At 35.7% G+C, this 13450-nt stretch overlaps 1 protein-coding gene across 2 annotated transcripts in view; it reads left to right on the top strand.

The window, feature by feature from the left end:
* CPED1 (cadherin like and PC-esterase domain containing 1) overlaps nt 1-13450 on the top strand; it is a 317314-nt gene that overhangs the window by 152440 nt on the left and 151424 nt on the right. For both annotated transcript variants that reach the window (XM_032761566.2, XM_032761567.2), the window contains 2 exons: nt 1677-1863; nt 2812-2980. In XM_032761566.2, the coding sequence (XP_032617457.1) occupies nt 1677-1863; nt 2812-2980 (356 nt within the window). The remainder of the gene's footprint in view (nt 1-1676; nt 1864-2811; nt 2981-13450) is intronic.

Raw genomic sequence — 13450 nt, forward strand, 5'->3', positions numbered from 1 at the left:
CCAGATACTATCTTTGGTTGACCATTAGGTCAAATAACAAGTAAAATTAATGAAGCAGACAGTTTACCCAATTCAATGAGTTATTCGACCAACATTACTAGTTGTTTATTTTTTATTAAGATTTTTTATGAAATAAAATTACAGTATATTTATTGTATTATTACTGTTCATAATTTATACCCGAATTTGTTTTTCTTCCATAGCCTGAGAAAACTATAGAGTATAGGTCAGAAATACATAGGATTTTCTTTTTCATTTTAATTGTTTTAGTCCATAATGGGAGCTATACAGAGACCTAGTCCCCGGAACTAGAATGATGCATCCATATAGGTTGGTGGCACCCATCATCATGGATTTGGTGGTGCACCTCCACGTCCATCAAAGAAAAATAAAAATTTTGGTCTTGTTGAAGCACAAAGACTGGGCAAAATGGGCAATGCAGCTGGAGAGCAAGACAAAGAAGGGATTGTGAAATGCCTTGTTTGACTTATTGGGAGCTTGGACTTGACTCTGGAAATGATGAGAAACCACTAAAGGATGGAAGACAAATCATCAGATTTGATTTTAGGAAAATCAATATTATAGCTATGTAAAAGCAGAGGAAAAAACAACAGTTAATAAAATAATCTCCCTTCTCTAAGTTCAGTTTTATAGCTTTCTGTAGCAAATTCTGTGTTATCTTTTTTGTTGCCATGTTGTTAAATGTCACTGAACATTTTATGAAAGGCAACACCAAGATACTTTAATTTTACTGATTTTTTATAGAATTTTGTATGTTTATCTTTGTTGGCATTTTGTTGACAATTGGAAAGTACTGATGGAATGAAATGCTCCTTGACATTTCTTTGAAGGACACTTTGTTAAGCTTTTGGGTAATTTGTTTATTCTAAAAATTAACATTGAATATAACTTAACAGTAGCTGGTGTATGTGCCTATGAAACTATTTTTTCTTTTTTTCTCACTGAAATAAAGCTGTAAATAATTGGGCTAACATAGAGAAAGATTTTTTTAATGCCTCAGAATCAATGGTATGAAGTAATATTCTAGGTTCTATGACAGGATGGAGCAGAGTATAGTATTTCCTTCTTATACTTTATGGTACTTTCCCAAGAAAGGTGGCCTGGGAATGGAGCAGTTTCAGGATGCCCCTGTTTTTGTGTCCGTTTGGTATAATACTGGAGTTTGCAGTCTTTGCCCCACACTGCCTATAAGATACTGCATCAATCAAGTGGTATTTCAATGACACTCCACATTAAGAAATTTTCCTCATTCCTTGCTGGTCCCCTTCTGCCACCATCCCACAGAGCCATCACTCCCACTTACATAGTTGCTTGATATATGCAGTAAATATCACGAAAATGTTATCAATCCACAGGAGAGACATTTTCCCACCTTGTGTGCCTTTAAACTTTCAAGGGCTGAACAGAAAATACCATCTATATAACACCGACTAAAGTCAACAGCTGTTATATGAGGCAAATTCTACAAAATCTGATGAATTGAAAAGCCAGCTGCAGCCACAAATCACCTATGATCAGGGTACTGATTGGAAAGTCAGCAGGCATCATTGAAGTTGTTCAAAGGAAACAGAAAAAGAAAAACCTAATCATATATTATTTAAAGATATTTACCCACTTCACAGTTGTCTTTGTCATTGTTTTTGTTTTCTTAACAGATAAAAACACACCATGTCATATCAAGCAGATCTTCACACATCCACATTTGGAACTAAATCCTGACTTTCATCCAAAGATCAAAGATTACTACTCTGAAGTCCCATTTGATGTGGTAACAGTGACAATTGGAGTGGAGACTCCTAAGTGTCAGTGCAAGGTGCACCTGTACGAGCAGGCAGGGCCAAGGTATGAGGATGTTGACTGGGGCTGTGTTGAGACACCATACTGGGAAGCAGACATTTGATGCAAACTTTGAAAGTGGTTCAGAAAAGCTGATTCATAAGATCAGTTGAAAGATTGCCAGGGTGTGAACTTTCCCCTTCTCATTTTTTTTTAAATAGATTGGCAACCTTTGCAGCTCATCTTTGTAACAATATTTTAACAAGAAAGGATCTTGTTATATGAAATATAGAGAAGATCCATTATGGAAAAATTTTACTTATTGTTGTCTTCATGTTTTAACATTGTTGAAGATGTCAAGTTTTTGAATATTCAGAAATTGATTGCTTAAACCAATTGGTGCACAATTTGTGGACACAGTACCACTAACTTTCCTAACCTCACTGGCTTTTTTTCCTATTGATTCTTTTAAAAGTCAGCAACTCTTTTGTTCATAATTTTAAAAAGAAGATAGAACCTTATTCTGTGCTGTGTCCATAGCAAAGAAGATACTCATTGTTCCATGCTGTAGGGAAAGAAATGTACTTGGAACCCTTGGGAGCCACGTCTAGTAGAAAGAAAGGATTCAAGTCAGGACAACCCGGGTTCCAAACCCTGACTCTTCTATGTGACTTTGAATGATGTGTTTACCAGTTCTAGGTCATGGTCTCTATATTTAAAATGGGGACAATCCTATTGTATTAAATGAGATAATGTGTGACCCTGGCAGGTGGTTAATAAATATTAGTTTCCTTCACTTTAATTATGGAAGATATAACTTGCCCTAAAAGAACAGTCTTGGCATAGTAAAGTACTGTGAAAGAGATATTTATTTATTTTCATATTTTAGGTTTCTTATGAAATTGTACAGACCTTTCCTGTTATTCAAATAGGTATTTAGTAAATATTGATATATGAGTCAGTTTGGGCTGAATAAATTTCATATTCTATTTCTCTCTCCCTCTTTCTCTCCAGCTTTGCCAGCTACCCTCTGGGCTTAGGAATGAACAAAATCTCAATATTTGTTGTGGATGAATCTCCAGCACATGGTGAGACCCTGATCACGTACAAACTCACCATCTATAGAGAAGACCGCCCAAGTCTGCCCTTCTTTGAGGCCTTCACAGCATGTGGTTTTGTGCAGGTAAGTGAAGTTTACATTTGCACTTGGGTTGAATTGGGAATGATCTGTTAACCTAGGTGAAAAATGCCAAATGAAAATTATTACAAGAAATTGTATGCCTTGAAATCGAAACTGGTCTCATTTCAAAAAAGTGAGAATTCCAGCCAGGTATCTAAGGCACCTCGTTGTGAATGATTTTCTTTTTAGTGTGATGGCTACTCTCTGTGCTCATTGTTTTCAGTGGACTTATTGTGGTTAATGCTCAAAAAAAAAAAATGTCTGAGGACTCACACTTAGTTGTGAAATCGGTTCCACATTTTCCTTTTAAATTGGGCCATTTTTCTTGGATTTGTCCCTGGATCTACTTTTGAAATTTTAAACTAGATTTAGTAGAATTTACTTTGAAGAATAAGAGGAAAATTTATGATACTGTTTTACAGAACGGATACTGGATAAATGAAACTAAATTTGCTTGGGATAGTTATATTTCTCATTCACTTCTCATACAGTAATCATTTCGCAAGGCTGTAGTTTCTCTTGTGAGCAACACATACCATTTTGTAACCTTGCTCATTTGGGAGAAGGATGAATGTTACCCTAACGCTTTTGTTCTATGGTTTTTCCCTATTTTTGCTCTTTTAAGGATCCTATGCATAACTTTGTACATTTCCTCATATCATATACCCCTTGTGACAGGTGATTCCAGGGAAGTAGTAATTGGTATTTTTATCACATATCTACTAATTCACTCAGAAAGTATACTTACAAATATATCATGTCAAATTATATGTTACTGGGAGCTTTGAAGAATAGCTGGTTAGTAAAAGAGAGGTATTGCTGACTGGGCCTTGATAGGTAGTATGGTTACCATGTTTTTTATAAATGTAACAGCCAGGCACAGTAAACACCCCGTCACTGTCTTACCTGTTTCCAAGAGCTTTAAAAATCTCAGGGATTAGTATAATTTTTATTTTTTAAGGAAAACATATCACTAATTCAGGAATTACCACTAAATCAAATGGAATTTCACATTGGTCTGAAGATTCATTCAAAGAAAGACAAATATGTTATTCTCAAAGATATTAACAAGCATACTTAAAAAAGAGTAGAATAGAGTTCCATGGTCAAAGAAACCCATTGGTTGATGAAGCAATAAGCTAAACAAAGTTAAGTAGATGTCTTTACTATAGGACTTCCCTGAACCTGTAATATACTAATTCAAATGGCGGTTCATTTTTAGTACGGAAAATATATAGTGTGTTTCATTTCCAAACTTATTTGATATGGTTTTAATAGAATAGCTATTAATTTTTTTTGTGGGACAGATTTGAGGAAACACTGGTGTACACTATGGAGAAGACTTTAAAATATGTTCCTCTCAGGTTTTGACCTTTCAATTTGCTTTATTTGGATTGCTGTCTCAACTTGCTTCTGAATTGAAGAACAAATAATATAGCCACACCAAAAATGTTTAAAAAAATAAAAACTTAGAGGGAGGTGTGCTTTCGTATATTTGTGTATATTTATGTGTGTATAATTATTTCTAAACTAAATATTCTTACCCTTCTTGGTGGAGCATTTTTTTCATACATTGCTGGGAGAAATGTGAAATGTTTGACCACTTTGGAGAACTTTGGCAGTATCCACTAAAGCTAAATATATATAAATGATTCAGCAGTCCTTCTAGCTATACACCTAAGATAAATGAAGTCATATGCCCATAAAAAGACACACATACACAAAATCTTCATATTGGTTTTATTCATAGTAGCTAAAAGTTGAAAATAATTCAGTGAGAAAGGAAACAAATCCAATATTATACTATTGGGGCATTAAAAATAAATGAAGTATGGATACATACAAATATGAAAGAATCTTCAAAACCTTACATTCATAAAAACAAGCCAGACATCAATAATGAATGCTAGCAAGGATGTGGAGAAAAGAGAACCCTTGTACTCTGTGGGAAATTAAACCAGTACAGCCACTGTGGAGAACAGTATTGAGGTTTCTCAAAAATCTGAAAATACAAATACTATATAATCCAGCAATCCCACTACTGAGTATATTTCCAAAATAAAGGAAATCAGTATATTGAAGAGCCATCTGCATTCTCATGTTCACTGCAGCATTATTCACAATAGCCAAGATATGGAATCAACCTAAGTGTCCATCAATGGATGAATGGATAAAGAAAATGCGGTACATATATACAATGGTGTATTACTCAGCCATAAAAATGATATCTTGCCATTTGCAACAGCATGGATGGAACTGGAAGATATTAAGTGAAATAAGTCAGGAACAAAAAGACAAATATCACATGTTCTCAGTCATATGTGGGAGCCAAAGACAAGTGGATATCATGGAGATAAAGAGTAGAATGCTGGTTAACCATAGGCTGAGTAGGGCAGTGGAGAGGCTGGGATGAAGAGTGGATGTTAATGGGCACAAAAACACCAGTAGAAGGAATAAGGTCTAATGTTCAATAGTATAACAGTGCAACTGTAGTTAGCAGTAATTCATGACATATTTCAAAACAACTAGAAGAGGCCGGGCGCGGTGGCTCACGCTTGTAATCCCAGCACTTTGGGAGGCCGAGGCGGGCGGATCACGAGGTCAGGAGATCGAGACCACGGTGAAACCCCGTCTCTACTAAAAATACAAAAAAATCAGCCGGGCGTGGTGGCGGGCGTCTGTAGTCCCAGCTACTCGGAGAGGCTGAGGCAGGAGAATGGCGTGAACCCGGGAGGCGGAGCTTGCAGTGAGCCGAGATCGCGCCACCGCACTCCAGCCTGGGTGACAGAGCCAGACTCCGTCTAAAAAAAAAAAAAAAAAAAAAAAAAAAAAAAAAAAAACAACTAGAAGAGTGGAATTGGAATGTTCCTAACACAAATGACAAATACTTGAGGTGATAGATATCCCAATTACCCTGATTTGATCATTACACATTGTATACTTATATCAAAATATCACATGTATCCCATAAATATATACAACTATTGTGTATGCACAACAATTAAAAACAAAAAAATTAAAAGAAGCCAGATATATGAAGAAATACTGTATTTCACTTATATGAAGTTCAAGAATAAGCAAAACTAATCTATGTTTATAGAAGTCAGAATAGCAGTTACTAGAAGGTGTAGGTACAACTAAGCATGAGGGAACTTTTTGGGCAAATGTCCTATATCTTAATCTGGGTGGTGGTTACATGTATGACTAGGTGCTATATAGATAGATACAAATTTAATTAACTGTGCATTTAAGATTTTTGCAATCTACTGTTTAAAATTATACAATATATCAACTATACATGTGTATTTGTGCATATATATATGTAAATTATGTATACTGCATATAAATTATACATCAATAAATTAAGAAAAAGATTGGTGGGAAAGTTATGTATTCCTTTCTTCCATGACACGTTTCTCCAATGTTGTATTGATCAGAAACAAATTAATTATCATGCCATTACCTTAAAGAATAGATTATGTCAGGAAAATGTTACTATAATATCAAGAAAAGTATTAGAAAATTCTTGTGGGATGAATCCTACAGACGATTGCAGAAAAGTATGTTGGTAATTTATAAGAATCCTTTCCACAAGGTCTTAATTTACAGTTTGTGTGTGGTCCCACAGTAAGTATTATATTTTATAACATGGAAAACTATCTGATAAGCACTAGTACTTTTTAGAAAGTGTCAAATGAGTGAACAGAAAAATGTGGCATGAATAATGTTGACTGCTTTAGATACTTTACTAGGCATAAGTGGCTTCATGAGCTGGGGGAAGTCAACAGCAGGGGTAAAATTTTCTCACCATAGATTCCACTTAAAATTCTAGCCCATAGACTTTTCTATTATTTCTCTTTTATATTTAATCTCATTAGTGTCTTTAGGTTTCAAATTAATAGCTAAGTGGATATACATCATGAGACTTACAAGTTTTTACTTTTCCAAGCTGTTCTTTTTTTTCGCTTTTCTGTCAACAACTACAGTGTCCTCACTATACTTGTAGGGCTGAAATCTAGAGTCCAGCTATTGCAGATTAAATGGCAAGCTATTACATTTGTATCCCCAAAGCCTATGCAGGCAAATCTAAAGGAAAATGGACTAAACTTTTATTATATCTTATTTATAGGTCAAAAGGAAAAATTATAATTTCTCCCTACATTTCAAATTAGATTTTGGCCTAATGAACCCCATTATTAAATTTTAAATGAACATTGTCTTAATATATTTGTGCTGCTCTAACAAAATACTTGAGACTAGGTAGTTTATAAAGAACAGAAATTTATTTCCTTTAGTTGTGGAGGCTGGGAAGTCCAAAATCAAAGCACTGGCCTTTGGTGTCTGGTGAGGTTCTTCATGCTGTATCCTCACATGGTGGAAGGGGGAAATGAGCAAAAAGGGAAAATTCTATGTCCTCACATGGGGAAAGATGCCAAGGCCAGCAAAAGGGTCTAAAGTAGTTACCTCCAGCACTTTTATAAGGCACTAATCCATTTATGAGAGTGGAACTCTCATGATTTAATCACATCCTAAAAATCTTAATACCATCACAATGGGGATTAAGTTTCAACACATGAATTTTGGGGACATTAAAAATACAGCAAACTTAAAAGGCCATCCACTTCCAAATAACCAAAGAAGAAGAAGAAACCAATTTAAGATTAATCAAGACTCCTAATTTCTCCTTCCCCTATTCTCTTACCTTCTGAGCATCAACTCTGAATGTTACCATTTTGCCAAAAGACTCATGTGGCAGAGTAAGCAAAGACAAAGCATACCAGTCAATTGAAAAATCAATTACAATAACATTTTGATAAATAGTAAGATAATTTGATTAATTTATTAATAGACATTTTATCAAACATTGTTAAGTACCTACTTAGCCATAATGAACTATTTGAGTTTAATGTCTATATTTTAATTATTCTTATTGCTAATTAGAATTTGTATATGATTGTTCCAGAGACAGCTCTGAGTTTAATTAGCTCTTAGTTTAGTTATTACCAGTGAAGGAGAAAGAGTTAATTTACATAACATATAACCAGATTGGGATTAGAGTTTCTCAATCTCAGCACTATTGACATTTGAAGCTGGATATTTCTTTGTTCCGGGGAAGTTATTCTCCTTATTGCTGGATGTGTAGCAGCACTCTTGGCCTCTATCCACTAGATTCCTATAGCAACCCCCTCCCCAAGATGTGTCAACCAAAAATGTCTTCAGACATTGCCAAATGTCTGTTGAGGGACAAAGTCAACCCTGATTGAGAACCACTGGTTTAGACAAATGGGTTTCTGTATTTCTACTGTCCTATGTGTTTGCTAGGAGTGTGAATAATTTACAAGTAATCCTTCAATGTTGTATGTTGTAGAATCATTCTTATCTTTCATCTTTGTATTTTAAATCATTTCTGTAGACAGTGATACTATTCTGACAGCTCTTTATTCTGTTCATTAATCTGCCTTCTTTTCTGTCCAATGTAATTATTACAATCAAAAATATGCATTCAATTGCAGAAAAGATTGTTAATGAAACTTAAAACATCATATAATATAATGAGTCTGTTATTTCGTTTTGATTTACCCATGAACAGTATAATGTTTTGCTGTTAGGAAGAAAGATTTAGAAAGTAATAAACTGTTGTTGTGGCTAAAATATGTCATATTTAGGAATTAATAAAATATACTTATGTTATAAGAAAATTGCTGTACACATAGGGGAACATTTCTTTTAATACCCCTTTCCAAATCAAAAATTTTTGACATGGGGAACAATATAATATTCACACAAGTTGATTTATATAGATGATCTATGGTGTCATATACATTTTGCCCTCAAAATGTTGCACCAGAATAGGATCATAAATAAAAGCTACAGAAAGGTTATATATAGGAGAAGCCTGGAGACTACATTTCACAGATCTGTTTGAAACAGATAATACCAAGAAAGGAGAAAATAGGATTTAAAAAATTCTCCAGCATTTAGCTACACATTTGAAACTGGCATTTGATGACTTAGATTTAAAAAATCAATTAGCCATCTAGATTCTGAGATATTAAATGATGTGTGAATGACTTCAGTTATGATATTTTGAAATGGTTTAGAACTCTCTCATTTATTTTTGTACCCTTCCAACACCATAGAGGGCTATTATAAAATAGCTCAAGTGATAGTTATCTAATAGCAAATATCCATAATAAGAGAATAGGGAGTGTGTTTATCAGTAATTATTTAATAAAAACCTATTAGTTTCCAAATTTGTACTGTCAATTAAATACCTATTTTCATGGTTATTAGTTACCTTGCCTACTTCAATTTACCAGAGGAATATGATTTAATTTTTTAACAATACAATATGTGCTATAGTGAAATGCTCTCCAGTAGTAACACTTATTAAGTACATGCTATGCACTTTGTTCTGAGAAATATGCTATGTGCTATAGGGGAATACAATAGCAGCAACAGCAGCAGCCGAGGTAATAGGTGTAGTAGCAATGCAGCATTTGTAGAACTTTTGTTATGTGCCAGGCATTATGTTAGGCACTTTACCTTCTTGCCTTATTTAATGTTTACCCCAACCTTGAACATAGGTGATTTTTAATCCTCCTCTTATTTTTTAACATATGGAGAAACTAAGGCTTTAGAAAGGTTAGAAATCTTGTCAACCCTTTCTATGAAATAGATCTTTAGTAAAGGTGGGGTTTGAATATAGATCTTGCTGACTTCAAATTGAGGAAGAAAGACAGAGAACAACAAAAGAAATAGGAGCCAATAATACTGAAGATGCCGGACAGGAAGAACTTGTTGGCAACTGGGGAAGAGAGATGAGAAGAACTGATTGGGAGTTAGAAGTGAGATTGAGTGAACTGGGCTGCCCCATAGATTGTATTCCTGACATTTGTGGGTCCTAGTCACTTTTCCCTTTGTGGACCCTTTGTTCCAACAAACAAATATTACATTTTACAATAGTGTTGGTATAAAGGCAAATGTATTTATATTACAGATGTAGACTATCTTCTCTGACTGAAAAGTTTTTTTTCCACCCTCTAAAGAAAATAAAAATTTGGGGGCCCCTAAAAATATCATATGCTGTATGCACTGTGGCTGCTGTTCCTAATAGAGAAGTTGGTTCTACTCTTCCGTTTCACTCTAAGAGATCTTTAGCAGTGGCACCTACTTCAATATCAAATGACCTGGGCTGTCGGCATTCTTTCAAGTCTTGTTAAGTGCCCTTGATTTAAATGCATAACCTTTGCAGGTATTTCAGATTCTTTGTCCATGGACTGAGCCATCCTTTACCAGTGAGCCATCCTTTACCATCATTTACCAAGAGCCCACAAAGCACCTAGGGAAGCGAAATGTTATTTTCATGAGCAGCAGGTGCACGGAGACATTTTGAATGCATAGACCTCCCCAGTGGCCAGGAAGCATTTGCATACATCCAAGGCTTGGGAGGTTTTGTTTAACATTCAGTTTTCTTATAAAGCAAGCGAAGATCAGAGTGGCATGTTCTTTCAATCATGATCTGTTTCAGCACTTATATAAATTATCTTTTGTGTTGATGAAAAAGAGCCATGTTAAACACTCACCTCGTGAGGTCATGCCACTTATGATCAGATAGATTACCATTTACATAAAAACTTTTGCTCAGCACATTTGTTTTGCATGTTTCTCCAACTCATATCTGCTTCCTCTGCTAGAAGAAGCAAACTTTTGCTACCCAGCGGAGCAGCAGAGCCAATACAATGTGCAGGAGAATTAGGTCTTCCTAGCTTCTGACAGCATCCAGAGAAGTTTCTCTAAGTACTGCCTTCTGCAGTATTCCCTCATTGTTGCTTCAAGTTTATGTTTTGACATTCTAAGAATTTGTCTTCTGATTTCTGAACTGGACACAGAAATAGAAAGGAACCCTGAGAGGTTTTTTCCTAAAGTATTCTGCTTGAGTAGATGGATTTCCAATGTGACATTTGAAACTTTGAAACAGGTTGTGGCTAAAACAGAAGTAGAGGGAACCTCTTTTTGATAATGCCAGTCCCTGATGCCCACAGCTTTATGAGCTTTAATTGCTCCGAAATTTTATCTTTTATCTATCTTTCTTCACTTCCTTCCCCATTTCTCAAGCCAAACTAACTCAAGCAAAGGTATATACCAGCATAGTGAGGATGGAGGTGAAAGAAGAGATCTTAGATACGAAGTATTTTGTTTTCATAATTTCAGCTTTTATTTTAGATTCAGGGGGTACCTGTGCAGGTTTGTTGCATGAGTGTGTTGTATGATGCTGAGGTTTGGGGTACAATTGAACCCACCATCCAGGTAATGAGCATAGTACCAAAGAGGTAGTTTTTCAACCCTTGCTTCCCTCCCTTTCTCCCCCATCTAGTATTGTCTATCATTGCCGTCTTCATGTCCATGTATGCCCAATGTTTATCTCCCACTTATAAGTGAGAACATGTGGTATTTGGTTTTTTTGTTCCTGCATCAATTCCCTTAGGATGATGACCTCCAGCTGCATCCATGTTGCTGCAAAGGACATGATTTCTTTCTTTTTTATGGCTGTGTAGTATTCCACATGGTGTATATGTACTACATTTTCTTTATCCGTTTCACTGTGGATGTGCATCTAGGTTGATTCCATGTCTTTGCTATTGTGAATAGCACTGTGATGAACATACAAGTGCATGTGTCTTTTTGGTAGAATGATTTTTCTTTTGGATGTATACCTAGTAATGGTATTGTTGGGTCAATTGGTAATTTTGTTTTAAGGTCTTTAAAAAAAAAAAAAAAAAAAAAAGAAATCTCCAAACTGTCTTCCACAGTGGCTGAGCGAATTTACATTCCCACCAACAGCATAAGTATTTCCTTTTCTCTGCAGCCTCAGGTTGGGCATTTTTATAAGTGCTTTTCCCATAGCCAAACCAAGTCTAAAACATCATTATTATTATTATTATTATTATTATTATTAATTATTTGAGATGGAGTCTCGCTCTGTCACCCAGGCTGGAGTGCAATGGCACAGTCTTGGCTCACTGCAACCTCCACCTCCCGGGGTCAAGTGATTCTCCTGCTTCAGCCTCTGGAGTAGCTGGGATTACAGGCACCTGCCACCACACCTGGCTAATTTTTGTGATTTTAGTAGAGCTGGGCTTGGCCATGTTGGCCAGGCTGGTCTCAAACTCCTGATTTTGTGATCTGCCCACCTCGGCCTCCCAAAGTGCTGAGATTACAGGCGTAAGCCAGTGGCCGGCCGATGTATTTTTTTTTTTAAGGATATTTTTGGCTTTATCAAACAAAGTTTGGCTCTATATAGGATAAGTTAAAGCAAATGATTCCTCTAGGCCAGCGGTTCTTAACATTTTGGAGGAGGCAATGTGCCCCTTAGAATATCTGATGAAAATTTTGACCCCTCATCTCAAGAAATAATGTACATATATATGCCCAATGTCATACAATGTCAGAGGTATGAAAAGTGCCAGGTAAAAATTCCTATCCTAGTAACTCACAATCTGAAGCAGAGTATTACTAGCAGTGACACACATAATAAGGACAGTTTCATTTCTGGCATAAAATATACATGATTATAATTCAGTTTATTGAGCACCTGCTTTGTTCCAGCAACTGCACCATTTATACACATTGTTCCATTTGTAGTTTTAAGGATAAAGAAATTAGTGTATATTTAACAATATAACATTTTGGAATTGTGTGCTTTTTTCAATGATCTGTATTAGCACAAAGAATCAGCAATTGATATATTTCTCAAAGCAAATTGCCACCAAATCTAATTTTTGCCTTAGAAATAAATCTCTGTAAAGGGCTACTAGCCCTTGCTTTCTTCTTACAGGCTCAAAAAGTGGTTATGAGATGTATGTAGTGGTTCTGAAAACCCAGAGAAATTGAACAGTATATCATTTGGACTATTTATATTGTTCTCATTGGTCAAAGCCATTGGTGTGCTTTCTTTCAGCAGGCTATAACAAATTGTTTTTTGTTCAAAGAAAGGTTGGCCCAATGTTTCAATTAGGTAATGCTGAGAAAATTTCCACATGCATTTGACTAACTGTGACATTTCCTTCAATAGGCATGTGTTGTAGGAACAAGACTGGGGGATGGAGTATTCCTTGCAGATGGTTTCACTGATTGCAGAACTAACTACAGGCTGGTTTGATATATGTTCCCTGAAGACAGAATTAGGACACTTTACCACCTGACATATTTAACTTCTTTTGAAAATGATGCTAATTTGTCTTTTTTTTCTTTTTCACCCACACGCTTTTATAGGCAGGACTGATGAATTTACAACATTGAGCATGACCTCATTCTTCAAAGCAGAGCAGGCCCCTACCCAGTGCCCTTCAGCTCTCAGGACCTCATTCTTTAGCAATGTGGTACAGACGTTCACTGTGTTTGCTGAGTTTTTACCTCCTCCACATCCCCCAGCTCCCCACCCCTCCACATGCCTGAAGATGATCTTTCCAG

This window comes from Hylobates moloch, unplaced genomic scaffold, assembly GCF_009828535.3.
Source record: "Hylobates moloch isolate HMO894 unplaced genomic scaffold, HMol_V3 SCAFFOLD_1, whole genome shotgun sequence".
Lineage (NCBI taxonomy): Eukaryota > Metazoa > Chordata > Mammalia > Primates > Hylobatidae > Hylobates > Hylobates moloch.